The following is a 27,101-nucleotide window of genomic DNA, read 5'->3' on the forward strand; positions in this document are numbered from 1 at the left end:
ACTGTACCCTCCCAGCCTGGCTGTGGGGTGGGGTGGGACAGACAGGGTCACGTGGAGTTGCGTTCAGTGGGAGGAAGCCAGGCAGGGTGCAGACGGCTGCTGATTTTGGGGCTGGTCGGGAAATCAAGGTAAGGGAGGGAGGGCATGGTGGCCACTGAGGGGGTTACCTGGGGGTGGAGCTGTGAGTGGGGAGGGGGCCAAGATGAGGACAGCATGTGGGAACACACTGGGCAGAACTGTCACCCTCTTGTCCCTCAGGAGAACCCCCGCCATGGACCCACCATCACCGTGCAAGGCCTCCCAAACCCAGCCTGCAGCAGCCTCGTCCCTGCTAACCTCCTACCGTTGGCACACAGGGGGCGATGGGGAGAAAGTAGCCGGAGGGTCCCGCTGGGGCCGACTTGCCGGCTGGGGAAGGGCGCTAAGCCACCAGGAGCCAGGGGTCAGCAGCCAGCCAGCCTCTCGCTCGCTGTTCCGTCGTGTCCTCTCTGCGCCCCCCAAGGAGTCACGCACAAGTCGCCTGCGGCTATCCAAGACCCTCTGGGGAAGGCATAAGACCCCGCCGCTGGAGCCAGGACCAGAGCCGGAGGCCCCAGGTACATGGTCCCCCCCACCCAGGCTGGGAGGCCGGATGCTTGGGTTTTGTCTGCCTCCGGAGCATCAGCCCTACAGACACAGGAAGTTGTGGGGAGTGCAAAAGCCCAACAGGAAGTGGCTGGGGCCCAGCTGCCCTCTTCCCTCTTCCCCCTCACACAGGGACTGGGGGGTAGGGGGAGTGGCCAGGGGCCTATGGGCTGGGGGTCCATCCTGGGGAAGGGAGAGGGAAGAGACTGAGGGTGGTACTGTCCAGATGCCAAATGGCTCTTGGCCCCAGTGGGTCTCTCCTCATATCCAATAGCCCAGGCTCGTTCTCTCCTGCCTGGATATCCACCTTAGCCCTCTGGCCTCCATATGTTCAGTTTCTTCACTTCTTTGAACCTCAGCTTCTCCATCAGTTAAATGGGGATCATAATGCCTACCTTGAAGCATATATAATTTCATTCACTCATATTCATTCATTCATTCATTCATTCATTCAAACAGAGGTCTATTGAGCATTTACGACATGCCAGGCCTTGATTTAGGCACTAAGGACAAAGCAGTAAACAAAACAGATGGAATTGCCTACCCCATGTAGCTCACAGTGTAGTGGGTATGACAGACAGTAAACAAGTAAACCAAAAACGACAGATGGGGCTGTTCCACAGAGGGATCTAGAAGAGTAAGGGATGCCATGAAGACTGTAGTTCAGGAATGCAGCACTAGCCCAGGGCCCAGCATGATTTAAGTGATCTATTAACAAGTGGAGTATTTATTCCCCTGATGGGAAAACAATAGGACAGACAGGTGATCTGGGAGGGTTGATTCAACCTATCTATTCTGAGAACCTCATTTCCCACTGTTCATATTCCCATTTTGCAGAGGCATCCCTTTAACTCCCTTCAGGGTATCAGGTATTGCTCACTCCATAGGATCCAGAGAGAGAGTTCTCCAAGAAGCAGGACTGCTCCTCCTCTGCTCAAACACCTCCCGTGGTTCCCCATTACCCCCAGGATAAAACCTCCAGTTCTCTAACTGGCACCCAAGATTCTGTACCAGTCTCATCCTGGATCTTCTCCCTCTAGCCTCTGAGCCCTCTGGGCCCTTCTTGCTTTTCCTGGGCCTTGCCATCTCTGAACCTTTGCCCAAGCTGTTACTGCCCTTGTCCCCTCCATCTCTGTCAAAATCCAACCTGCTGTTCAAGACCCAGTGCAAACCTACCATCTCTGGAGGCTTTCCCTGTCCCACTGCACCACCACCTCTCCCTACCCTGATCTTTTTTCTATTCCTTTCTCAAATTTTGAATACTTTCCACCTTAGATTAGTTATTTATGTAAGGAACCAAGGATGCTGTCTTGTTTAACCTCTTGGAGCTGCCTATCTACTGTCTTGGTTAAAAGAAGAATGCTTGTGTCTGAACCTGGCTCAACCACTCACAAGCTGTATGACCCTGGGCAAGTCCCTCAACCTCTCTGGTTTTCAGTTTCCTCCTTGGCAAAATGGGGGTGATAATAGCCCTTGAATAGCTTTTGGAGGATTAAATGAGAGAAGGTGGATTAGTAAACACAGTACAGGGCACATGTGTCCACTACCCATGGCCTGTGGGGACAAGGACAAGAGGGGTGGAAACTTGTCCAACAACAGACTGACATGGCTGCTGGGTGGGCTGGGGTTGGGGGGAGCGGAGACACCTGGGAAGGAATGCCTGATGAGCCTCTCTGAATGGAGACGGTCCACTGAGGGAGAGGAAAGGACTCCCAGGTCCCCAGCACCTACTCCTCTGCCCAGAGCCTGAGCCAGAGCCAGAGACCCCTGCCCCACAGATCCCTGAGGCCCCCACACCTGACGTACCCATCTGGAACATTGGGGCCTTCACCCTGCTCGATGGGAAGCTGGTGCTGCTTGGGGGTGAGGAGGAGGTGAGAAGGGGCACAGGGGTGAGTGGAGGGAAGAAGACGGTGGGAAGGAGACAGAAGAGTGGGCAGGGGGAGGATAATGGAAAGTGTCTGCCTCTCCTTCTGTCTGCCTGCCTACCTCCCCTTTATGACTACCCACTCTTATGGACAACAGGGTCCTCGCCGGCCCCGAGTGGGGAGCGCTAGCTCTGAGGGCAGCCTCCAGGTAGCCATGGGGAGCCTCAGAGATCCAGGTAAGTTTCAGAGGTGCGGAGGGCTGGGGCATTTGGTAGCATGTCAAGGTGGGGCAGAATTCAAGATGATCCCATCCCCCAACCTTCCACCCCTGACCACCTACAGATCGGATCCCCGGAAAGACTGACGCAGAGGCTGCTGGCCCCAACCAGGTCCACAACGTTCGGGTGAGCCATCCAGTGGGAGGTGGAGGGGAGAGCAAAGACTCCCAGACCCTCAGAGATGAAAGGGGACTCTTACTGGGTGCTCTTGGGCAGGTCACTTTTTTGGCCTCAGTGTCCCTATCAGTCAAATGGAGCTAATGAGAGAACCCCCCACCCCCCCAGGGCTGTTTATGAGAAGTCAAAAGAGAAAGCATAGGATTGGTGCTTTAGAAAAGAAAAAAAAAAGGAAAAAACCCCCCAAATTTTGGTTGCCTTTATTATTACTGCTAAAACAGCCTGAGGTTGCGGTCTCCCCAAACCAGCAGACGACCCAGGACACCCTGGGGGGAAAGAAGTTGAGGAGGGAGAACAGGGTTCTGTCCAGCTGATATCCCCCTTCCCACAGGGATTGCTCAAGCGGCTGAAAGAGAAGAAAAAGGCCAGGTCGGAGCTCGGAGCCAGTGCCTGCCGGGATGGGTAAGAGTCTCTGAGGGGCAGAAGGGGCTGGAATTCAACATGGCCCCCTCCACCCCCACCTGCCTATCCTTCCCACCTTCACCAAATACCTCCCATGGCCCCCTCTGTGTCCTGCCCCAGAGCAATGCTGGAGCCACCCCTCGGCTGAAGGGTGGGGGCAGAGTCTAACACACTAACTCTAAATCAGGAACTAAGTCAACGCCCTGGGCTGGGAGTGTCAGCGAATGGACCACTGAGCTGAGATCTGAAGGACGGATGATAGTTCGCCAGGCCAAGAGGGACAGGAAAAGCATTCCAGGCTAGGAAACAGGGAGTGCAAAGGCCAAGAGGCCAGATGAAGCGATAAAAACAAGGCCAGGATGACTGAAGTTCAGAGAAAGGGACTAAGTGGAGGGAAATGTGGTCAAAAGGTGACAAAGACTGTACTATGTAAGGTAACACAGGCCACCATAAGGAGTTGAGTTTTTATCCTGAAAGCGATGGGTTCAAGTCCAATTTAGGTTCAAGTTCATCCTGGCCTCCCTCCACCCTTCAGGCTCTAGGGGGTGGGTTTGTGCGGAGGAGGGAAGAATGACCACTTGTTCAACCGCCCGCTCCCCAGATCCCCCAGTGCTCTGGGATCTCGGGAATCGCTGGCCACGCTCTCCGAGCTGGACCTGGGTGCTGAGCGGGATGTAAGGGTCTGGCCATTGCACCCCAGCCTCCTGGAGGAGCCCCACTGCTTCCAGGTAAATGCAGAGAACTCTCCACCTCACCCAGATTCTTTGGTTCTACCCTTGGCCTCAACCGCACCCTTGGATCCCCATCTCCAACAGGTAACGTGGACGGGCGGGAGCCGCTGCTTCTCTTGTCGCTCCGCCGCTGAGAGAGACCGCTGGATCGAGGACCTTCGCCGCCACTTCCAGCCCAACCAGGTCAGTACAGCGGCAAAGTTGGACGTGCAGGCCCCGCCCACAGCCCGGGCCCCGCCCTTTCCCCACCCAAACCCCCGCCCCCCGCCCTAACCCTGCCTCTTAGACACACCTGCCGGCTAACACCTTTGCAAAAACTCCGAGACCCTCCTCAGCTTCCGTCTGTTACCAGCCCCTGGTCAAACAACCCGGTCCCAGAAGTTCAATCCGGGAACTATTTGCACCCAAAGCCCCGCCTACCAGGCAATGGCCAAGTCCCCATCCCGCGGCTACTCCTCCGTACCCTGGAGCCCGGATCTCTCTGCGAGAGCCCAGAAAAGCTAGAGGGCTTTCGCAGAACCACCTTGAGACCGCCGTGGCCCCTGTCTTCCCCCAAGGGCCCAGCGATCTCCCTGGGGGCACGGTGCCCCACGTCGAGCACCGACGCCTCCCCCAACCCACTCCGGTCCGCAGGACAACTTGGAGCGGGAAGAGACGTGGTTGAGCGTGTGGGTGCACGAGGCAAAGGGACTGCCCCGAGCGGCGACGGGGTCCGCAGGCGTGCGCGCCGAGCTGTGGCTGGACGGCGCTCTCCTGGCGCGCACAGCGCCGCGGGCTGGCCCGGGCCCGCTCTTCTGGGCCGAGCGCTTCCACTTCGAGGCGCTGCCGCCGGCGCGTCGCCTGTCGTTGAGGCTGCGCGGAGCTGGCCTGGGGGGAGCGGCGCTGGGCCGCGTGGCACTGGCCCTGGAAGAGCTGGGCGTCCCCCGCGCGCCCGCCGCGGGCCTGGAGCGCTGGTTCCCGCTGCTCGGGGCACCAGCAGGCGCCGCGCTGCGGGCGCGGATCCGGGCGCGGCGCCTGCGCGTGCTGCCGTCCGAGCGCTACAAGGAGCTGGCGGAGTTCCTCACCTTCCACTACGCGCGCCTCTGCGGGGCGCTGGAGCCCGCGCTGTCTGCCCAGGCCAAGGAGGAGCTGGCGGCTGCCATGGTGCGAGTGCTGCAGGCCACCGGCCGGGCGCAGGTGCGGCGCTGCGACGGGGCGGACCCGAGTGACCAGAGGCTGCCTGATCGCGCGCTCCGGGGAGCAGTGTGGGTGTTGGGGGGTACCGGTGTCTCAGGACCCCGGCGGCACAGGCGAGGGGCGGGGCACCACGAGGGGCGGGACCTGAGCTTCAGCTGTGAGGGGCGGGGCCTGAACTGAGCCTCTAAGCTGAAAGATTTAAATTTCTGCTGTGAGGGCTAGAGGATCCGACCTTGTGAGCCCTAGCAGTGAAGACTCTAGCAGCTAGGAGGGTCCGGGCTTGTGTCCCAGGTGGGAGTGATTGGCCAAGGGCTCGTATGCCCCCTAGCTCCGTCCGCTCCCCCGCGCAACGTGAACCCCACTGTCCCCAGGCACTGGTGACAGACCTGGGCACCGCAGAGCTGGCACGCAGTGGAGGCCGTGAGGCGCTGCTATTCCGGGAAAACACATTGGCCACCAAGGCTATTGATGAGTACATGAAGCTGGTGGCACAGGATTACCTCCAAGAGACGCTGGGTGAGCCAGAGGGTGGATGTCAGAGGCCATCTAGGCGGGCTAGGAACCCCCTCCCCGGGGGAGATCTGGGAGATCCTAGGTAACCTGGATGCTGGTAGTGGGTAGTACCTTTGGGGGTGCTGGAATCCTGGAGGCAACTGGGGGCTCCCCCAGAGATGTTAGGTGTCTCCGGAGGAAGGTGGAGACAGAGTTGGAGGCTGAGTGTGGTGGGTTGTGGTGGTCACGGCCCTGGCCTCTTGTCTGGCTGTGCTGAACTGCAGGGCAGGTCGTGCAGCGTCTCTGTGCCTCCAGTGAGGACTGTGAGGTGGACCCCAGCAAGTGCCCAGCCCCAGAGCTGCCGCAGCACCAGACCAGACTGCGAAACAGTTGTGAGGAAGTCTTCCAAAACATCATCCACTCCTACAAGTGAGAATCAGGGCCCCAGCACCTGAGCCTAGCCCTACTTCTCAGCCACTGTGCTAATAGCCCTGACCCCCAATTGGGGTTGCCAAATAAAAACAGGATGCCCAGTTAAATGGGACGCATGCAACATTTGGGACATACTTATACTAAAAAAGTATTCATTTTTATCTGAAATTCAAGTTTAACTGTTTGTCCTGAAGTTTTGTTTGCTAAGTCTGGTAACCCATTCCCCATATCAGGTCAACTTGGGGTTACTGACCCCAAGGAACCTGGACCCAATTCCTTGTCCTCTAACTACAGGGGACCCCATACCCTAATTCCATGCTAGCTGACCCCAGTTAATATAGGACCTCAATAAAGACCTCTGATTCCAGGTGATACTAAAACCCCCAATCCCATGACCCTTGATCTTAAATGACCCTGTACCCCAAATTCCATGCAACTGATCACAAGAAACCAGGGATTCCAATTCCTTAAACTCTGACCCTAGGTTAACCTATGTTCAGTCCCACATCACTTGGAACATCAATACCATAATTTCTGAACCTAGGTGACTGTAACCTCAAGCCCATCCTACCTCATCTTATATAATCTAGCACCCCAATCTCATGTTCCTTTATAGCTACCTCCCAAGCTCATGGACTGTATCCCCATGTGAACCTGTATCCCCACCTCCCAGATTACTGACTCCAGAGGTCACCACAATAACTACCCCATAAATCCTGACCCCAAGCATTATTATCCTCAATGTCTCCAATCCTGGAACCCATAGTGCCGGTGATTCCTGACTTCTGACCTTAGGACCTTGACATGAATATGACTTTTATGTCCATACCCTCCCCCTTTGACCATTGCCTCTTCTGCCCCAGCTGGTTTCCAGCAGAGCTGGGCACCGTGTTCTCAGGCTGGCGAGAAGCATGCAAGGCACGTGGCTCTGAGGCACTGGGCCCCCGACTGGTGTGTGCCTCTCTCTTCTTACGGCTCCTGTGTCCTGCCATCCTGGCACCCAGCCTCTTTGGTCTGGCACCAGAGCACCCTGCACCTGGCCCAGCCCGCACCCTCACACTGATCGCCAAGGTCATCCAGAACCTCGCCAACAGTGCCCCGTAGGTGCTGGGAGGCTGGGGAGGGGAGGGGTGCGTGCCAGGGCAGTGGGGTGGCAGATGCCTGGTCTGACCCACCCAGTCCGACTTTTGCCCAGGTTTGGTGAGAAGGAGGCCTACATGGGCTTCATGAATAGCTTTCTGGAGGATCATGGACCAGCCATGAAACACTTCCTGGACCAAGTGGCCATGGTGGATGTGGATGCAGCACCCAGTGGCTACCAGGGCAGCAGTGACTTAGCCCTCCAGCTGGCAGTCCTGCACGCCCAGCTCTGCACCATCTTTGCTGAACTTGACCAGGTATGGCCAGAGTGCAGAGCCCAGAGCCTAGGGTGTGGGGTAGGGAGGCAAGAGGGCAGGGAGCCTATGGTCCTAGAGAGCTTGTTTACCATCCTCCCTACATGCCTCATCAGGCAACCCGTGACAGCCTGGAACCGCTGCCCACCATCCTGCGAGCCATTGAGGAGGGCCGGCCTGTACCTGTGACTGTGCCGATGCGGCTCCCACCACCCCCAGCCCAAGTTCACTCCAGGTAACCAGCCTGCCTCAGGTCTGGCCCAGTTCTGATGGGTGAGAGAAGGGGCCAGACCAAAGGCAAGCACAGGGTCAGACCGGGGCCAGAGGTGAAGATAAGATCACGTCAGGGGTCAGGAACAGCAGTCGCCTTGGGATTCACTGTCAGAAACTGTTGCATAAAGGTAAGAGGCTGGAGACGGAGTCATCCACGGGGTCAGAGAGAGGTTCACAGTATGGTCAGAAGATAGGTACTGGATCAGATTGGAGTCCAAGGTGGGGATAGGTCATCGCAGAGGTCAGGGAGAGGTCACTTTTGGGGTCAGAGAAAGTGACATTGTGGTCAGTTATGAGGGTCAGTGATGAGGTTGTGGATGGAGTCAAATCAGGATCAGATGTTAAGATGCACCATCAAGGGTCAGGGACAGGTTCATATGGTAAGCAGAGGTCAGGCCCATGGCCAAACGGGGTCAAGGGTTATAGGTAAAGTCATATGGTCAGAGATCAGGGACCATGGTCTGTGAGGAGGCAGAGACAGGATCAGCTTAAGGTCAGAGGTCAGGGACAAAGGAGGGGTCAGACAGGGAAGGAAAAGGGTATCCCTGTGAGCAGAGGTCAAGCCCAGGGTCAGATTGGAATCAGAGGTTACAGAGATGGTCGTGTCAAGGGTCATAGAGAAGACTGTATTGTCAGAAGTCCAGGGTCAGAGATCCAAATGTGATTCCATCAGTGACAAAGTCACATAGAAGTAAAAGATCAGAGGTGGAGTCATTTCTGGTCAGAGGTAGGTTTGGGGGTCAGCTCAGGGGCTGATCTGAGCTCTCCCATTCCACCCCCAGCTTCTCTGCAGGGGACAAGCCCGGCTTCCTGGCTCCTCGGGATCTCCCCAAGCACACCCCTCTCATCTCCAAGAGCCAGTCTCTACGCAGCGTTCATGGCGCAGGGAGTTGGGCGCGACCGCCGCCAGACCAAGAGCCGCCCCCGCGGCTGTCCCGGCCCGTGCAGCGCACGCAGAGCGTCCCGGCTGGCCGCCCCGCTCGTCGCCGCCCCTCTGCAGGGCCCCGGCCACGGCCCAAAAGCTCGCTTCGCACGGGGCCCGCTCCCCGAGGCCGGCCCTGGACCGGGGCCTCAGCATCGTTGCCTCGGAAGCCGTCGGTGCCGTGGCAGCGCCAGCTGGACCAGCCGCGGGACAGAGACCAGGCTCTGGGCGTGCACCGACCCGTGGGCAAGGTGAGGTCCAGCTCAGGTCTGCACACAGAGGGGAATGACGGGACTGGAAAGACAGAAAGCCAGGCAGGTCTGGGTTCAAATGCCGAGCTCTCTGCGCTGTGTGACCCCAGGCCTAGTGCAAACCTCTCCGAGCCTCAGTTTGCAACTCTGTAAGACGGGAGCGAGGTTTCCTAACGGGGCAGGGCAGTGAGATGGCAGAGCGCAGGGGAGAAGAAGGGGCGGGACGACGGGTCAGGTTACATCTGCTCCCTCCCCACAGTTGGCAGAGCTGCAGTGTGAGGTGGCCGCCCTGCGCGAGGAACAGAAGGCTCTGTCCAGCCTCGTGGAGTCGCTGGGCACCCACCTCCGGGCCTTGACGGAGAAGCAGGAGCAGCTTCAGGGCCAGCTGCAAGACCTGGACTCCAGGATCCGTGAAGGGTGAGCCCCGCCTCCTCCATTAGCTCTGCCTCTGGGTGAGCCCGCTGTAATCAGATCTGCCCCACTTTCATTCAGGCCTCTCAATCACACCCAAATCACTTCCGGCAGGCCACGCCCCCTTCCAGTCCCGCCCCAACACCCCTGTTTCGCCCCGCCCCTTGTCAGCTCCGCCCACCCCAGGTCGCTGGCGAGTCCTACCGTCCAGGCCCCACTCCTCAATCAGGCCCTCCCAAACAGGTTGGTCCCGCGTCTCTCAGTCTGGGCACATCTTCGTCCCTGTCACCACCTCACCCAGGACTGTCCAAGCCCCACCCTCAAGAGTTGGTTGGTCCTTTCATCCCAGCTATTCAAGGCTCTGATTCAGTCCGGGCCCCAAGTTTATCTAGGCCCCGCCCCCTAGCGTGGACAAACCCCGCCTCCACGCCAAGCCCCGCCCCCGAACTCCTGGCTGTCCAACCAGGAGCTGGAGGGGAGTTTCTCCGCCTCTGACCCTCCCCTCTTGCCCCTGCTCCCCACAGGACTCCGCAGTCGGATCCAGGGCGTGGTGCTCCAAGCAGTGAAGATCACAGGCTTAAAAGTCTGGTGAGACCCCTGCCGTAGCCCTGGGGAAGATCTGGGCGATGAGGGAACCAGGGTTGGGGTGCAACCCTCCCCTGGCTCCGAGCCCATTGCCACTGCCTCTCCAGGAGCGCCGTCTGGCTGAGATGGAGAGTACTCAGGCCCAGCTGAGGAATGTGGTCCAGAGCCTGCAGCTTCCCAGAACGTCGGGATCTCGGAACCAGCCCCTACCCCTCAAACCACCCTGCCTCAACGGAGATACCACTTGAGCTGCCCACCCTGTCCCACGTGGTCTGGGAGCAGATACCGTCTTAAAGGCCTGTCCGACCCCTGCCTCAGCCCTACGTGGCCTACAGTGGGGAGTGGAGCCCTAAGCCAACCAGTCTGGCACTGTGAGGTTACCCAGTAAAATTTTGATTTCAGTAAAATGGATGGCCTTTTTTTGCCCCTAAGTGTGGCCAATCAGAAAGCATCCCCCTCCCACCATTCAAGTCTCCCAATTTCTCTACTAATTGGAGTTCTCATGGAAGGGACAATATAAGGAGAGTCTCACCAGCTGTGTGACCTTAGACCTTTACTCTCTTAGTTCCTCAATTTTCTCATCTGTAAAATGGATCTAAAGTTTCTTACACAGTAGAAGACCCATTGTTTAAGGTGTTCAATAAAAGGAATTTGTCATTGTTAGGGGCAGCACCTGCTTCTGATTGAAGCCCAGGCCTCAGATGAGAGCATCTTCCTAGGCCCCCAAATCCCACACCAGCTCCCTCATGGCAGGGAGAGCATGGGTCTGGGAGGCAGATGAAGGAAGGGGTGAGTACGTGTGGAGACCGTTGAACTCTGTGAGTGTTGGTTAGGTAAATGAGTGGGCATTTGAGTCATGGGTGGATGGATGGGTGAGGGGTAGTGTGTATGGGACATTTGACAGATAAATAGGTTAGCATTTGGTGGAAACTTGCCCTGGTAGGTGAGTAAATAAGCAGTTAGCTGGGATAGGTACGTCTACCTAGAAAAGCCTGGATCACAGTAGGAAATAAATATTTGAGTTAATTGAGTAGGTGGTTATATACATTGTATGAATATTTGTTGGGGTTTCCTGAGACTTGAGCTAGGCAGTGAGGAAACAATAATGAGCTAGGCAGACAGGACTCCTGTCCTCATGGAGCTTACACTCTAGTGGACAAACAAGTAAATGTGCAATTGAAGGATGGATGTCTGCGTGGCTGGGTGGAAGGATGTGTGTAGGGATGGGTGGATGCTTGCTTGGTTGTTTGGATATGTAAGTATTTACTTGGGTGGTGGGGTGGATGGGCAGGTAGATGGGATGTAGATGAGTGGGTTGAGTGGGTGGATGGGAATTTGGGTGGGTGGCTAGCTGGCTGACAGGACCAGATGTTGGTTGATTGGTGGATGGATGAGTGGGAAGACAGGAGGTGGATGGGTGGTTTGAGTGGGTGTTTGGATGGATGGGTGGATAGTTGGTTAGTTGATTGAATGGATAGATGAGTGTGGATGAATGGGTAGGGAGATGAGTGGGTGGTTGGACATATGGATGAGTGGTGGATGGAAGAAGGCAGCAGACCTGTTATGTATTCACGATGGGGTAGTTCTGGAGGCTGTGATCCTTGGGGTTGGGTGGAGAAGGGGGGCTTAGCATTGGGGACCTAGGGCAGCTCTAGGGGCCTGTAGATGCTGAAGTCCACTGTGGATAATGGGAAAGGAGGGAGAAGACTTGTGGTTGGAAGGTAGCTGATTGGGGGCAGGGGACTGAAGGATAAGGATTGGCTGAGTGGAGTTTTCAATGACCTATAAATGACCCATGGGGGAACTTCTCTGCCCCCTCCCCACTCTTCTGGTGCTATTAGCAGGCCTAGCATTGGAAGAACCAGTAGGGTGATGAGGAGCTATTGGGGGCAGGGGGACAAGTGTGTTGTCATGGAAACAGACCCTCTCCCTGGACTCTCAGGCCGCGCGGCCCCTTTAAGGGTGACCCGCCTGGCCACTCCCAATATGGCGGCGCGCCCGCTGACCGCCCCCTCCCCGGACGGCGCGGGGGGGGGGGGAGGGGGGCCTGGACCTCCCCATCATGGCGGCGCGGCGGGGCTGTCGCGCTGAGGTCACGGCGGCGCGCCGGGGGGGCGGGGCGGCGGGGGGAGCGATTTAAAGGGACAATGTCCCCCGAGCGGTGGAGGCGGCGGCGGCTGCGGAGGCCGCGGCACCGGCACCGGGAGCGGCAGCGGCGGTAGCGGCAGCGACGGCCGCACCGAGGAGGGGAGCTTCGAACCCCGGCGCCTGGCCGGCGGCACCGCCTCCCCGGTGAGGCCCGGCCCGGCCTGGGGAGCCCGCGGGCGGGGCGGAGCCGGCGCGGGGAGGGGGAGGCCGGGGCCGGGCCGGGCCAGGCGGGACCCCCCGGGGCGGGGGGCGGGGGCGGGGCCTGCAGGGGCGGGGCCTGGTCGGGGGCGGGCCCTTTCCGGTGGGGGGGAGGAGCGGGGGTCTTGGGGCAGGTGTCCCCCCACCTCGGCGCGTCCCACGGGGTCTCCCGCCCCGAAGTGCACGGGCGGAGGGAGCGTCTCCCGGACCCTGGCCCAACGAGGGGTGCGCTGGCGCGGCGCCGCCCCCACCCCTGCGACCCCGGGGGGGCGTCCAGGCGGGAGGCCCCTTCCCACGCTGCCAAAGTGCTCCGAAGTTGCGGTCCCGCCTGTTCCCCGCGGGCAGTGCCCACCCGGTGGGCACCCGCAGGTGCTTCCTCTGGGCCTGGGCAGGGACCCCCGCCACGACTGCCAGGCCACGGACTGGCCCCCTGGGAGCCCCCAGGCCCCCGAGGGCAGCGCCTTCAGCCAGGCCTGGAGCCCGGGCCCCGCCCCGGTTGCCTGGGCCCGGCCTCCCCACCATCTCCCTGGGGAGGGCGCCTCATTCCTGCCCTTCACTTTCTGCCGTTACCTTGAAGGTATTTATAGGTGGAGAGGACAGCACCCACCCCCCCACACACACACGGCCTCCCCAGGGTCCTCATTTCTGGACCAGGAGCCCCATCCGTCGTTTTTGTCCGCAGACTAGAGAAATCTTGGGAGGGAGGGATGGAAGAGCCCAGGCTGGGTATGCATGAGGGGTGATGTTGGGGAGAGGAGGGGTTAAAGCTGGGGTCACTTGAGGCTGTGTGTGAGGGTGAAAGGGTTAATGAGAACCCTAAGGTCCTGAGGGGATGGGGGTTGGAGTGTGGGAAAAGTGCAGAGGTAATGATGGGGGCACTTGGGATAGTGTCTAGGATCCGAGTGCAGAAGTGGCTGGGATGCCTGCTGAGGCATGGGCATAGGAGATGCATGTGCATGGACGCGAGGGCACAGTTGGGAAAAGTGCAGCAGTGTGTGAATGAAGGGAGGCACCTGGGAGAAGTGATAGGATTAATGTTGGAAGAAAACAAAGTGCATGAGTTTGCATGTGTAAAAATGGGGTAAACTGAGGCAGTACAGTACAGGAGCTGTGTAAAGAGGAGTTACCGGTGGGGAGACTGGGGCATACTGAGGATAGAGGCCATCTGGGATACGATGCATATGGATAAGGCCTCAGCACCCTTTACTCAGCTCTCCTGGGCTGGGAGGTAAACTGAGGCACTGAGCAGCAAGGGTGAGGATTGGGGCTTCAAGGAAGAAGAAACTGAGGCAGCATCCCTTTCCTACCTCCCCTAAGCACCTATCTCTCTGCCCCCAGACCTACAATGCCTTGCTGAGCCAGCCTAGCAATTGAGTGGAGCCAGGCAGAGAGCATCCATGGATGGGCCCCTGGCAGGCGGCCTGGCCGCCCCAGATCGTCCTCGTGGCCCTGAGAGACTGCCTGGCCCAGCACCGAGGGAAGACATCGAAGGTGGGGCCGAGGCTGCTGAAGGGGAAGGTGGCATCTTCCGGTCCACCCATTACCTGCCTGTCACCAAGGAGGGACCCCGAGACATTCTGGATGGCAGAGGTGGCATTTCTGGTAAGAGGATGGGCCCTGTGGCCCTGGGGGAGCATCCAGCCTGGTCCCTGAGGTTCCAAGAGGGCTAGGTCACCCAGCCAAGCAGGGTTTGAGATGGGATTCTGATTCTGCTTGGGTCTAGAGCCTTCTCTTTGTACTCTGCTTATTTTCCCCTTTTACGGATGTGAAAACAGGCCCTGGGAGCCAAAGACCTGATAAATGCCCCCCCCACCCCGTGGGTGGCTAGGAGCTGGGACTTGAACTCAGTTTTGCCCCGTTCCCTCCTTTGAGCACACTCATTGGGTCCAGGTGCCCAGCTTAGCACCCTGAACATACTGCCCTGAGAGCCCACTTGTTCCTCAGGCATACCCCATTCCCATCAGTCTATCCCAGCTCCCTCTTGCTGCACTGTCTTGGTGAGTCCTGCTCCTGAGCCATGGGCCAAAACAGCATGTGCCCTCTAGTGGCTGGGGAGGGACTGGGTAGTCAGGGACACCAGCTACCCCTTTGTGCCTTGGTTTACTCAGCAAAAGGGGATCTCACACTGTCCCCACCTCAAGATTTGTTATTCATTCATTAAATACTCGGCAACTACTATGTGTCAGGCTGTGTTCTAGGTGCTGGGGATACAGCCGTAAACAAAAGAGGCAAAACTCCCTTCCCACAGAGGCCTGACATTATGGTAGGAGGCACAGAAAACAACCAACTGTATAAATAACGTAAGGACAGGTAGTGACAGGTGCCGTGAAGGTATTAAACAGAGGGCCAGGATCATGCCTGGAGGACCTGGGAAACCTCCCTGAGTGGGTGGAATTTGAGTGGAGCATTGAATGAATGGTGGGAAAGATAAGCCAGGTGGTGGGAACAGCAGGCGCAAAGGTCCTGTGGTGAGGAGGAGGACCAGGCGGGAGGAGCAGAGTGGTGGGGGCAGTGCAGGCTGATGCACCAGATGTCTCCCTTCATCTGCTTGGCCTGCCCTATAGGCCTTGGTTTCCAGGAACTTCCATGTACCTCATCAGGAGTTTCCTACGTGCCAAGCCTTCTACGTGATCATCTCATGTCATTCTTAAAAGATCCCTGTAGGGTAGCTTCAGTTATAATCATCCCGTGCTAGAGATGGGAAAATTCAGGCCCTGAGGGGTTAAGTAAGTTGCCCATGGTCCGACAGCTGGCACTAACCTGGCTTGACAGCCCTCGTCTTTAACCACCACCCTGGGTCAAGGCATCCTTGACCTGCCCCAACTCACCCTTAGCAACATGCATAATATTAGTTCACATATTTTCAGAGCACCTTCTTGGGGCCACACACACACTCCATCCTCACCCTCATGGACCCTGCCATCTGGTGCTAGGGAGACAAACCAGCCACCAGGTGTTAGGACATAGTCACTGGGGCTGCAGTGGGTGAAGCCCAGCTGGGCCCAGCCTGGGGGCCTTCTGGAGTCCTGGATGAGGAACAGTGAGTCAGACACAGAGGGCAGGGGGAGTATAGGCATCAGGTTCCACATAAGCAATGGCATGGAGGTGATGGGTAGCACCCAAAGGTGTTACACAGGGGGATGACAGGGTGAGGGCACTGAGGGTGAGAGTATCCATGCTCAGGGAACCTTAGCAACCCCCTCCTCCGAACCGTTAGTAACCGAGGCCCGGAGGTTGGCAGGACCATGTTCCAGGTCATGCAGCTGGCCAGCCCTGGCAGGCCTGAGACCTTGATTTTGTGAGAACCCCAGGGAAGCAGGGTCTGGGGCCCCGAGTCCTCTCTGGGTCTGATTCTGAGGATGGTCACTTCTTTTCTACCGGGCAGAAGCCCCAGGTCTGGCAAGAGAGGGGGAAGGTAAGTAGGGAGGTAGGTAGGTGCCTCCTCACTTGCTCCAGGGAATCAACCAGGCTCCAGTGCATGTGCCTAGGGAGGGGGGGAATGTGGCTGCCAAAAGGGGGCCAGACCCACCCTTAATGATGTCCTTGAGCAAATGGGGGCATGCGACAGGGGTGGCTTGACCTGGGTGGGGTCACAGCTTGGAGGTTAGAGGAGGGCCTAGGCTTGGGACACGGCGCCTCCCCTGCTGTCCTCTCGGCCTGCTCGACCCCCCTTCCTGGCTCAGGCACCTGCCCTAGGAGTCTTGTGATGCCTATAAAATAGGAACAGCCTCTGGGGCTGCTGTTCCACCCCGAAGCCTGGGCCCTCCCTCACCCCAGCCCTGCCCTTGGAGATCCCCAAAGGTACCCCTGAAGCGGCTACTTCCGAACTTCTCCGTCTGGACGCGGATGATTCCACTGCCTTCTCTCTCCTCTACTATGGCTATTGGCTTGGAGACCTCACAGCCTCCTTACAGCCCCCGCCTGACGTTTGGCCTCTCTCTCTTTGGCCTACTGGATGCAGCCAAGGCTTGGGGGGCTGAGATGGTCCACATGGATTGATGGAGTCTGGTGCGTGCTTGGCATTGGGACCAGGGGGCCAGGGGACAAACGACACATTATTTCTGCCCTTGCGTGGGGCCCCAGGCTGGGGAGGAAATCAGAGCATGGAGTGAGCTGACCTGAGGCTCTCGGTCCAGCCTCCAGCTTCCAACCTGGCACACCTCTGGGCCAGCCCCGACCCCCATCCCAGGCACCCTCACAGCCCTTTCTTCCCCCCTACCACTGCGTCTCTGGATGGAGCATGTACTGTGTGATCTCCTTGGCATCCGTCGCTAGCCCTGAAAGATGGGTGGTAGCTGTCTCCTTTATACAGAGAAGGAAACAGGTGGGAAAGGTGTGCCCTTCGGTCACTGCTGGGCCTTGAACTTGGATCTGTCTGCCTCCAAAGTCTAGATTCTTGGCCATGCTGCCAAGCTGCCCGGCTTGGGGTTCCAGATGCTCGTGGATACCCTTCTCATTTTCCTTCTCTCATTTTCAAACCCTCTCGGGGACCCACAGATAGCAGGAATCCATGAGGGCCCTTTGACATGGCCACTGCCAAGGGCTGCATCCAGATACTTCGTCTGACCTGCAGTGACTTCTGGATCCCTGCCAGTCATGGAGGCCCCTGGGCAAGCCCCCCAGCCCCCAGGTGTCTTGGACACGGGGCCCTGCTTGGCCTGCTTCCTCCAAAATGCTGCCACTAAAAATAGGAGCCTCGCTGGAGCTGCTCAAAGAGGCCAACACAGCCCCCTGGCTCGTGGAATCCTTAGACAACGCCAATTGCAGAATCAACGAATCTGGGACGCCCAGAATCTCAGCAGCTGGGGTCCCAGAATCTCAGAAGCAGGACGCCCACACCCTCAGACTGCACCTTTAGGCTGTGCAGGGGCTTGATGCCACTGAATGACTTGCCCTCCCCCGAGTAGCTCACATTTATGGTCTTGTGTTCTCAAGAGACCACATTTTTTTGAGGTCTCTCTCCCTTGGCTGGTTCAGGCCTTGCTTTCCCAACCCTCACGCCGTCTCCAACACCCACCTTGTCCTCCCACCCTATACCCGCCCTTGCATTTGAGCATACCCTTAGTCTGGCTCTGCTCCCCATCAGTCTACCCCAGGGGGCCTCGAATGGGGGGCCACTCTGCCTGCAAGGGACGCTTTGGCCATGTCTATAGACACCTTTTGTTGTCATGACTGCAGGGCCAGGGGCCAGGGGGCTACCAGCATCTAGTGGGGAGGGGCCGGGGATAATGTGCAGCATCCCGCAGTGCACAGAAAATCATCCAGCCCTACATGCCATAGTGCTGAGGCTGAGAAACAGCTCGAGACAGTGCAGATGTGTGTACCCCCATCGCCACCCTCACCTTCCAGAGGCCATGTGACGGTCACAGCCCTTCTCTCAGGCTCTGTAGGAAGACCCACAGACAGTGACCACGACTTTCTGATCCCCCCACGCCGCCCCTGATGGCACTTTTGATGCTTTGGCTCCTGACAGTCAGCTCTCAATTTCCTGGGCAAATTGAACCATGGGGGATTGGAAAAAGAACTAGCCCTGGCCCTAGCCCTCTTTCTGGACCATCCTCTGGTTGAAGCTAATCCAGCAATTGCCTCTGTCAGGCTCTGGATGGGGCGCAAGTTCCCCCCGTGTGTTAACCTTGGCCCAGGCAGTTGGCCTGCACCCCAGCTGGCACATTCACCCATGTCGGGCGAGTGCGGCGGGCAGAAGAGGCACAGGCCAGGATTCCTGCGGTCGCTCCAGGCGTTGGCTCCACAGGCGGATAATGGAGAGTTGGCTCTATCTGTGTGAGAGGTCCCAGGAGGGGATTTGATTCTAGGACTTAGGCCTGGAAGGGGGCCTGGGAGGCAGGGACAGGCCCTCTGCAGCTCAGGCTTAGAGCTCCTCACTCATCATCTGGCAAGTGTTGGTTGAGCACCAGCTGTGTGCCAGGCACTGGGATGCTACAGTGAATGAGGCTGAAAAAGTCCCCACCCTCAGCGGGTGCTTCGTATGCTAGCAGGGACACAGGCAGGCAGGCATCCGTAAAAGGAACCCGGCGATTTCAGAGAGTGTGAAGAAAGAAATGAAACAGGTGACAAGAGACAAAGTCCTAGGGGATCCCTTTGGTGAGTGGCCAGGGAAGGACTCTCCAGACGGAAGGAATAGCCAATGCAGAGGCTCCGGAGTGGCCAGAAAAAGTTGGGTGCGCTTGAGGCGTCAAGAGGAGTCAGGGCAGAGTGAGTGAGGGGCAAGGAGAGGGAATGAGGCTGGAGAGACCTGGCGACATCCCACCTTGCAGGGCTTTGTAGCTAGTGGCTGGGAACCTAGCTTTTATCAGAGGTAGGATGAGAAGTCAGGTGAGTTTTTACCAGGGTGTGATTTTAAAAAATCACCTTGGCTGCTGGGTGGGGGCAGAGAGGAGGGTTGAAGGCAGGAAGCCCCAGGGGTCCCCCAGGAGACTCCTCCGAAGAGACCCCTTTCAAGGCTCAGGAGCGCAGAGGCCAAAGGCCTCTCAGAGAGGGGTGGGGAGCCGGCTGGGCCCTTCCGAGGTGCCCGGCAGGGCTCCCGGAGCTGGGGTGTTGTGAAGGACCCCGGCCAGGGGGACCCCAGCCCCTCAGGGTCTCCCCTCTCTGTTGCAGACGGGCAGCCCCATCCCGGCCTCAGCGAAGCCCTCCCCCGTGCCACCTCCGCCACCCATCGGATCAGCAGCTGGTGAGTGCCACGCTGGCCCTGACCTCAGGGAGGGCAGGGGGGCAAGCAGGATGTGCCTAGGCCCAAAGGAAGCCCCCGGGGAGCGAGAAGGGGAAAGGAGGGAATCAGGAGGCCAGGCAGGAGGAGGTGGCTCCCAGCAGGCAAGCCCCTGGGCATGTGCAGGGGGTGGGGAAGACTGGGATGAACACAGACAGTCAACTCTCATTATCCCTGCCAGGAGCAGGGCCAGAGGGACAGGAGCCTGAAGGTTAGACCCTTGGAGTCCTGTCTCTGCCAGGTGACCCTTAGAATGATGCCAGGCCTCTCTAAGCCTCAGTTTCCCCATCTGTAAAATAGAGTCCCTAAGGCGCATCTCACAAACTGGCCTTGAGGACCCCAGGGAGGTTGGACAGGAGCAGGAACTGACAGCAATGGTGATAGCAGCGACCCTTTATTAAGTCTTGGTGGGTGCTCATATGTAATAAGCGTTGCAATGGGTTAATGATAGCTCCCATTTGTTGAGCGCTTGCTGTGGACTAGCCTCTTGGCAGAGGTTTACCCCACTGGATCTTTGCCATGGCCCTGGAGGGGGGGTGGTCCTGTTGGTGTCACATGTCACCGATGGGGCTGAGAGAGGTGACCCCGTGATTTCTGCTCGGCCTCTCGGTGAACCCATTTCTGTACCTGTTGGGTAGGCACAATCGATAACCCCTCCTGGAGGCAGGGTCCTGAAAATGAAAGGAGATTTATCAGCAACAGTCATGATAAGAACCCACGTTGGTTGTGGGCTTACCAGGAGCCAGGCATCTGGGGAAGTGAAGCATTTCCCCAGCACGGAGTTGTGTCCTCCTCTCCCTACACTTCCCGGGATCGGGGTCAAGGTCCTCATTTGAAGGCTTGTAGTTGCGACTATTTAAATGAGTACATACCTCATGTGAACTTTTCTTTGACTGTGGATATGAGAAAGCTCCTTAGATGTTGTGTAAGGACACAGGGGCTCCTGGTTTTGGGGACTCGTTCCCATTTTTAGGATTGGAAAACTGAGGCTCAGTGAGGTTGCTTCGCCTTCCCCCTTTCCCCCAAAGGAGGTCAGGGTCCTTGGGGCCAGAGGCTGAGCAGGGTCCTTCAACCACTCTTGACTCTGCCCTTGCAAGAGGGGAGCTGCAGGGGAAAGGGCATACCCCTGAGTTGTTTATGCCACTGAGTTGCACGAAATTTGCTGGAAGGTGAGACTAAATGAACTAAATCACCCCAGTTGGGGGAAAACCTCTTGGTCTTATGCAGCTGGGGGCACAGATCAGAGCCTTGGGCCCTCCTGGGAGACAGATGAGAGTTGACTGTGCCGCCAGACTCGAGGACATGCCTTGTGACCCTGGTATGACCCCTGGTGGACCCTGCATACTCTCCCACAAAGCAACGGGGCTGGGCTACATGGACAGGTGTGTCCTGGGAGCTGAATGTGGTTTTTGGTCCAACAGCTCTGGAAGGGCCACATCCACTCCCCCTACCTCCCCGCCCTCACCTCCACACTCCCGGCCCCTCTGAGGTCACCCTCAGGCTGGGTCTCTGGGGCTTGTCTCAGATTGCCTACAAGGACCCCCTCCCCTGCCCAAGGAAGGGAAACTGAGGCCTGTGGCTAACCTGTCCCCATTGGCACTTCCTTGCAGTTGCTGGGATGGAGGCAGCCTGGACTTCCAGCCGGGCTCCCCACCACCCCACCTCCTGGGCCACTTCCCTGGCCCCCCTGATGGCCAGGGGACCTGGGAGCACCCCCTGGTCCAGGAAGCCAGGGAGGGCATCCCATCTGAGCGGAGGTTCGAGGACTCGGTCATTGTGAGAACTCTGAAGCCCCACATTGAGCTTGAGGGATCTAGAAGGTTCTTGCACCATCAGGGTGAAGCGAAGCTCTTGGAGAAGGTCCCCCGGGGCCACCCCAGGTTCGACTGGCTCCGAGACACAGATGAGCAGGCCCCATCCCAGGATGCAGAGCTGCACCTGGACCTGCCGCCCCAGCCCCTGCCCCTCACCTCCTTCAGGACAGTGCTCGTCCCGGTGGAAGATACCACTAAGACGTTGGATGTGACGGTGGTGGACACCAGAGAGCACCTGGCAGACCTCGAAGGGCTGGCTCAGCCATCGGAGTGGGGCCTCCCCAGGTCGGCCTCGGAGGTGGCCACGCAGACCTGGACGGTGAACTCAGAGGCATCTGTGGAGCGGCTGCAGCCATTGCTGCCCCCGATCCGGACGGGGCCCTACCTGTGTGAGCTGCTGGAGGAGGTGGCCAAGGGGGTGGCCAGCCCAGATGAGGATGAGGACGAGGAGCCGGCCGTGTTCCCGTGCATCGAGTGCAGCATCTACTTCAAGCAGAAGGAGCACCTTCTGGAGCACATGAGCCAGCACCGCCGAGCCCCGGGCCAGGAGCCCCCCGCTGACTTGGCCCCACTGCTGGCCTGCGGAGAGTGCGGCTGGGCCTTCGCCGACCCCGGTGCCCTGGAGCAGCACCGGCAGTTGCACCAGGCCTCCCGGGAGAAGATCATCGAAGAGATCCAGAAACTGAAGCAGGTACCCCCAGGCGATGAGGGCCGGGAGGCACGGCTGCAGTGCCCCAAGTGCATCTTTGGCACCAATTCCTCCAAGGCCTTTGTGCAGCATGCCAAACTGCACGTGCGCGAGCCTCCCGGCCAGCCTGCCAGGGAGCCCTTCGGGAGCGGCAGCGGGGCTGGCAGCCCAGGCCCTGATGCCACCACCCTCACCTACCGATCCTACCGAGCCTCCTCAAGGCTCAGAGGCTGCGTTTTCTGTGGCTTCCCTGCGCCCAGTGAGAGCCTGCTCAGGGAGCACATGAGGCTTGCACATGCCCAGCCCCACTGGGAGGACGATGCCGAGGCTTTTGAGGAGGACCCTGCCAGCCAGCCGGGCACCAGCCAGGATGCATATGCCCGCTTCCCTGATGCTGCTGAGGACTACTTTGGTAAAGCTGAACTGCTCTTGGCCCCCTCGTGGCAGGAGAACCCCGCTGGATATGACCCCAGCCTGGCCTTTGGCCCAGGCTGCCAACAGCTGGGCATGAGGGATTTCCCACTGTCAAAGCCCCTTCTGCACGGCTCAGACCAGAGGCCCCCCGGAAGGCCAGCCTTTCCCTCACCTCTAGCATCCACCCCCTACTCCTTACAGCCCAGTAGAAACAAGAGCGTGGTCCCCCCGCAGGGGCTCCCGGCCCAGCTGGGGGACCAGAGACACCCTTGGAGTGAAGAGGAGGAAGACATACCACTGGCCTCGGAAATGGACTTTTCCCCCGAAAATGGGGTTTTTCCACCCCTAGCTGCCCCTGGCCTCATCCCGCAGCTGGCCCTGGACCTGAAGCGGACCTTCCGGAAAGCTCTGAGGGCAGCTGAGGCCTCGCGGGCACAGCAGCAGCAGCTCCGAGGGATGGTGCCGCTTGTGCTGGTGGCAAAGCTGGGGCCACAGGTCATGGCTGCGGCGACCAGGGTGCCCCCAAAGCTGCAGCCTGAGGAGCTGGGGCTGGGGGGCGCCCATCCCCTGGACTTCTTGCTCCTGGAGGCGCCGCTGGGTGGCCCGCTGGGGCTGGACGCCCTCCTGGACGGGGACCCAGCGGTGGCCCTAAAGCACGAGGAGCGCAAGTGTCCCTACTGCCCCGATCGCTTCCACAACGGCATCGGCTTGGCCAACCATGTCCGGGGCCACCTGAACCGCGTGGGCGTCAGCTACAATGTGCGACACTTCATCTCTGCCGAGGAGGTGAAGGCCATTGAGCGCAGGTTCTCCTTCCAGAAGAAGAAGAAAAAAGGTAGGGCGGCTTCGCTCCGGCACCCACCTCCCTCCGAGGCCCAAGAGACGCACAGCCCGGCAGCTGAGTTCTGAACCGAGCAACCCTCACTCTAAATCCTCCCATAGTGCCAAGCAGGGGGAAGTCAGGGCCTCCCCTTCTGGAAGACTGGGAGCCGCGGCAGAGGCCACCACATCGGTGGAGGTGCGGGGACGCCCCAATGCCCTGGCCCTTCCGGCCGCTGGAGGAAGGAGTGTGGGCAGAGGAGGCAGCCCCAGGCAGGGAATGTCACTGATGTCTTCATTCAACAAATATTTATTGAGAGAGGTCCCCTCTGTTCTGGGCACCTGGGGACACAGCAGAGAACGAAACAGCAGTCCCTGATCTCCTGGAGTTCATGGCCCAGTAATAGAAGGGTGGGACCCTGGCCAGCTTCAGAACCCCTGGGGCAGCCTGTGAGGTATGCAGATTCCCAGGCACTAGGGTTCTGATTCTGGAGGTCTGTCTCCAACACGAGTGCCCTGGGTGGTTCTGACGCTGGCAGACATGGATCCCACTTGAGGGAGGTGCTGGTGTGGTGTTTGAGTGTGTGTGTGTGCGCGTGCGCGTGCGTGCGTGCATGTGTTTGTGTGTGTATGCATGCACGCACATATGCATGCACTGAGGGTAAGGGGCAGGGGGCAGACAGCCACAAAATTAGGCACTTACAATGGTGAGTGACCAGGGCTGTGATGGAGGAAGCTGGGGGCTGGGGAAGCCCATATGAGGTCCCTGACTCCACCTGGGGGCGTCCAAGTGGGCTCCCAGAGGAGAACATCCCATCCATTTGGCCATTTCTTCATTCAACAAAGATTTAATTGACAGCACTGGAGTGATAGTGAGCAAAAATAGGCATGCGCTTTAGACACGAGAAGGATATTAATCGAACACTCAGCCAAAGGATTGCAAATCCACAACTGGAGAAGGATTTCTGAGGGTGGAGTCCCTGATGCCAAGAACTATGTGAGGAGAAACCTAGAAGGTCAGGCAGAGGAGGCTTCTTGGAGTGGGAGGATGGGAGGACATGTGAGCACATGGGAGCTGATACAGACAGGAGGGTGAATGGCGAAGGGAAAGGGAGGTGTCCAGGGTCACAGGTGGCACTGGCTGTGTGATCTGTGTGGGAGAAAAGCCCCGGGAACGGGGAGGGCTGGGGCCAGAGAGTCACCCCTCCAGGCAGTCCATGTCTTCTCTCCCTCCACAGTGGCTAACTTTGACCCAGGCACCTTTAGCCTGATGCGCTGTGACTTCTGTGGGGCTGGCTTCGACACCCGGGCCGGCCTCTCCAGCCACGCACGGGCCCACCTACGCGACTTCGGCATCACTAACTGGGAGCTCACCGTGTCGCCCATCAACATCCTGCAAGAGCTGCTGGCCACCTCTGCTGCTGAGCGGCCCCCCAGCCCCCTGGGCTGTGAACCTGGGGGGTCACCTAGTGGCTTCTTGACCTCGCGTCGGCCCCGCTTACCTCTCGCAGTGCCCTTTCCACCCCCCTGGGCTGAGGACCCTGGGCCAGCCTACGGAGATGGTAAGGGGAGAGGGTGCGGATTGGGTTGGGGCCCTGACCCTTCTCAGGGGCCCAGAGAGATGCGGCGGTGGGGGGGGGAGGGAGGGACAGCCACTTCACTTTCCTGGTAGTGTTCCAAGTCACTTTACAAAGTATGCTGACAACTGTCCTTACAACTGCCCTGCCATTTAGAGGTTATTTTTGTTTTACTCAGGGGCTGGGCCAGGGCTACTTCTGGATCCAGTTCATCCCTGCCTTGCCTGACAGTGATTTTAACACACGCTTATTCAGCTCTTACTAGGAGCCAAATATGTTCTAAGCACTTTACAAACACAAACTTATTTACATCCTCACAATGACGCTATAAGGCAGGTGTTATTATTATCCCCATTTTACAGATTAGGAAACTGAGGTACAATGAAATTAATTAACTTGCCCAAGGACACACAGCCAGAAGGGGTGGAGCTGGGATTTGAAACCCCAAACAGGTCAGGCTCCAGTGTCCTTGCTCTTAGAAACATCTTCTGTCTAGAGCAGCGCTGTCTGATAGAACTTTCTGAGATGGAAAGGTTCTTTAGATACGTCTTCTGTAGGTCACTAATGGCCACATATGGCTATGGAGCACTTGAAATGTGGCTAGTGCAAGGTTAGTTGTAATTTTGTCAGACATTGCAGAGCTGGAGTCTACATTCCGGATTTTCCTTGGTGCCTACTTTGTCCAGCAGCATTGATAACCCTTCCCATAACTGAGTGCTCGTTGTATACTAAGGTTTCATCCCATTTATGCCTCAAAACCATTCCGTGGGGCTAAGGATTGTTGTGTTCTTGTTTTGTGGATAAGGAAACTGTAGGTCATCTGCTTTGCCACACAGCCACAAAGCAGCAGAGCTAGACTTCTGAACACCATGTTCGGTGGTCTCTCCATGGAGGACAGCTTGGGAAATTCAGAAGTAACATTTTGGTGAAGGACCCTAGGGCTGGGCACCACTGAGGGAGTGGAAAGGTGAAGTACCCAGCTTTGAAAAGCCTGACTTTGTAGGAGCCTTAACTGAATCTCAAAGCAGAGAACTTGGCAGTGAGGAGTAGGTGGGCTCTGGGGAATGGAGAAGTTCCTGAACAGGGGGAACTGTCCAGGGGCTGCTTGGGGCTAAGGTTTCCTTCTGTTTCTCCTTCCTGTAGCTTCCAGGGTCCTACCTAGATCTGTACTCTGAACTCCGCTGGACCCATCTGCAAGCCCCCTTACCAGTGAAAGGCACCTGAGGGTCTGCAAAGTGGAGAGTGGTGCTATCAAAGCCCCCTCTCCTCCTTGGACAAGGAGACCGAGACACAGAAAGGACATAGTGGCTGGTTGAAGTCACAGTTTGGAAAGAGGCAGAGTAGGGACATGACCTCAGGCTTCTTGCCTCTGTTGAAGGCTGTCGCCGGGGCATTCAGCTCACATACCTGGCTAGGTTTGTGGTGTCTCAGGGCTGGCTGAGAAGTGGAGCTGGCTCTGAGGATGGCTGGGGGCACAGGAGGTAGTTGGTAAGCTACAGCCTTGCCCTCGTCTTTTGTCACTCTGGTAGAGGCCTGAAGGTCAGGCTCAAACTGGTTACTTGGCACTGGGTCAGGCCCCCCAGGGATGGCAGCCTGTGTCCAGCAGTCAGGTTCAGCTCTGGTCAACCTGTTTCCACCAGAAGACCTATGTGGCAGCCCTTAGTCAGTGCTGACAGAGATGGCCAAGCCATTGGGGTGTCAGGATTCAGTCTGGTACTGCCCTGGCCTTGTCCATAGGGTGGGGGATGGGGGGCTCTGATCAGGCTTTCGGTTATCACCTGGTGGGCGGGGGGGCCGTTAAGGAGTGGTTCAGAAGATCCTGGAAGCCTTGCCTTAAGGAAAGATGTCCAAGATTAAGGCTAGGTCTGGGCACCCGCCCGCACCGTTGTTTTTAGGAGCATCTCCCACATCACTAAGTGGGCCATAGGGGGCGGGTGCCCGGTTGGGGGCGGGGCAACGGTCAGATTCTGGCCCCACTCAGCTGTCAAGGAACAGCTGGGGGCAATCGGTTTGGTGTTGGGGAGAAACAGGTTGTGCCTGAAATGGGGTGCTGGCGGTCGTGTGGGGAGTTCCGTAGGATTGCGGGACAGCGCCGGCGGGGGCGGGGGGACATTTGGCTACCAGGATGGTGTGGGATCCTCATAGCTGGGATCTGGTGTCTTCCAAGATCTCCAACACGGAAGGGAGAATTCCAGGATAGGGAATGGAACAAGATTCCGGGGCAGGTCCTAGCTCCTCCCGTCGGGGCTCCAGGAGCCTGGATGCTGTTAAGACAAATGCGTGTGGTCGGAGGATTCCCATTTTAGCCTTAGGGGTGTTCGGGGTGGGGGGAAGAGCGTCCCGTCCTGTCCAGGCCAGGGGTGGGAGTGCAGTTGGCCGCCGTACTCAGCGCGGCGTACGTGCTTCCGCGAACCCGGGTGCGGGCGGCTCCCTGAGGCTCCAGCCCCATCCCCCAACCCCCGGCCCGCAGGGCCGGACAAGTGTTTCGCTCGCTCGCGGCGCTCGGCGCTCGGCCGGCCGCCCTGGGCGCGCCCCGAGGGGCGGGGCGGAACGGAGCGGGCTCGGCGGCGGCGCTCGGCGCTCGGCTGCTCCCGCCTGGGGCGGCCGCCCCGCGTGCGCCGGAGCCAAGATGGCCGCCTCCACCGCCCAGTGCCGAGTGACAAAAGCGGAGAGCAAGGCGGCGGCGGGGCCGCGCGCGGGGGG

General features: G+C 58.5%; 2 protein-coding genes across 3 annotated transcripts in view; both read left to right on the plus strand.

The window, feature by feature from the left end:
• The first annotated feature begins 57 nt into the window (after nucleotides 1-57).
• Nucleotides 58-10,555, plus strand: RASAL3 (RAS protein activator like 3). Its single transcript, XM_044917670.1, has 18 exons — nucleotides 58-128; nucleotides 259-596; nucleotides 2,341-2,498; nucleotides 2,650-2,728; nucleotides 2,835-2,896; nucleotides 3,279-3,349; nucleotides 3,951-4,077; nucleotides 4,165-4,263; nucleotides 4,714-5,256; nucleotides 5,628-5,772; nucleotides 6,033-6,177; nucleotides 7,044-7,280; nucleotides 7,376-7,577; nucleotides 7,691-7,809; nucleotides 8,630-9,020; nucleotides 9,280-9,437; nucleotides 9,956-10,019; nucleotides 10,124-10,555. The coding sequence occupies exons 2-18, from the start codon at nucleotides 272-274 to the stop codon at nucleotides 10,262-10,264; spliced, it is 3,066 nt and encodes a 1,021-aa protein (XP_044773605.1). The 5' UTR covers nucleotides 58-128; nucleotides 259-271; the 3' UTR covers nucleotides 10,265-10,555.
• A 3,150-nt stretch (nucleotides 10,556-13,705) lies between these two features.
• WIZ (WIZ zinc finger) overlaps nucleotides 13,706-27,101 on the plus strand; it is a 24,320-nt gene continuing 10,924 nt past the window's right edge. Inside the window, exons 1-4 of one of the 2 annotated variants that reach the window (XM_044917672.1) lie at nucleotides 13,706-13,964; nucleotides 18,978-19,050; nucleotides 20,697-22,837; nucleotides 24,060-24,383. In XM_044917672.1, coding sequence (XP_044773607.1) covers nucleotides 13,760-13,964; nucleotides 18,978-19,050; nucleotides 20,697-22,837; nucleotides 24,060-24,383 — 2,743 coding nt within the window. In that variant the 5' untranslated portion in view covers nucleotides 13,706-13,759. The remainder of the gene's footprint in view (nucleotides 13,965-18,977; nucleotides 19,051-20,696; nucleotides 22,838-24,059; nucleotides 24,384-27,101) is intronic. The other variant, XM_044917675.1, reaches the window with a different exon arrangement.

The sequence above is a fragment of the Neomonachus schauinslandi genome, chromosome 1 (genome assembly GCF_002201575.2).
Source record: "Neomonachus schauinslandi chromosome 1, ASM220157v2, whole genome shotgun sequence".
NCBI classification, from domain to species: domain Eukaryota; kingdom Metazoa; phylum Chordata; class Mammalia; order Carnivora; family Phocidae; genus Neomonachus; species Neomonachus schauinslandi.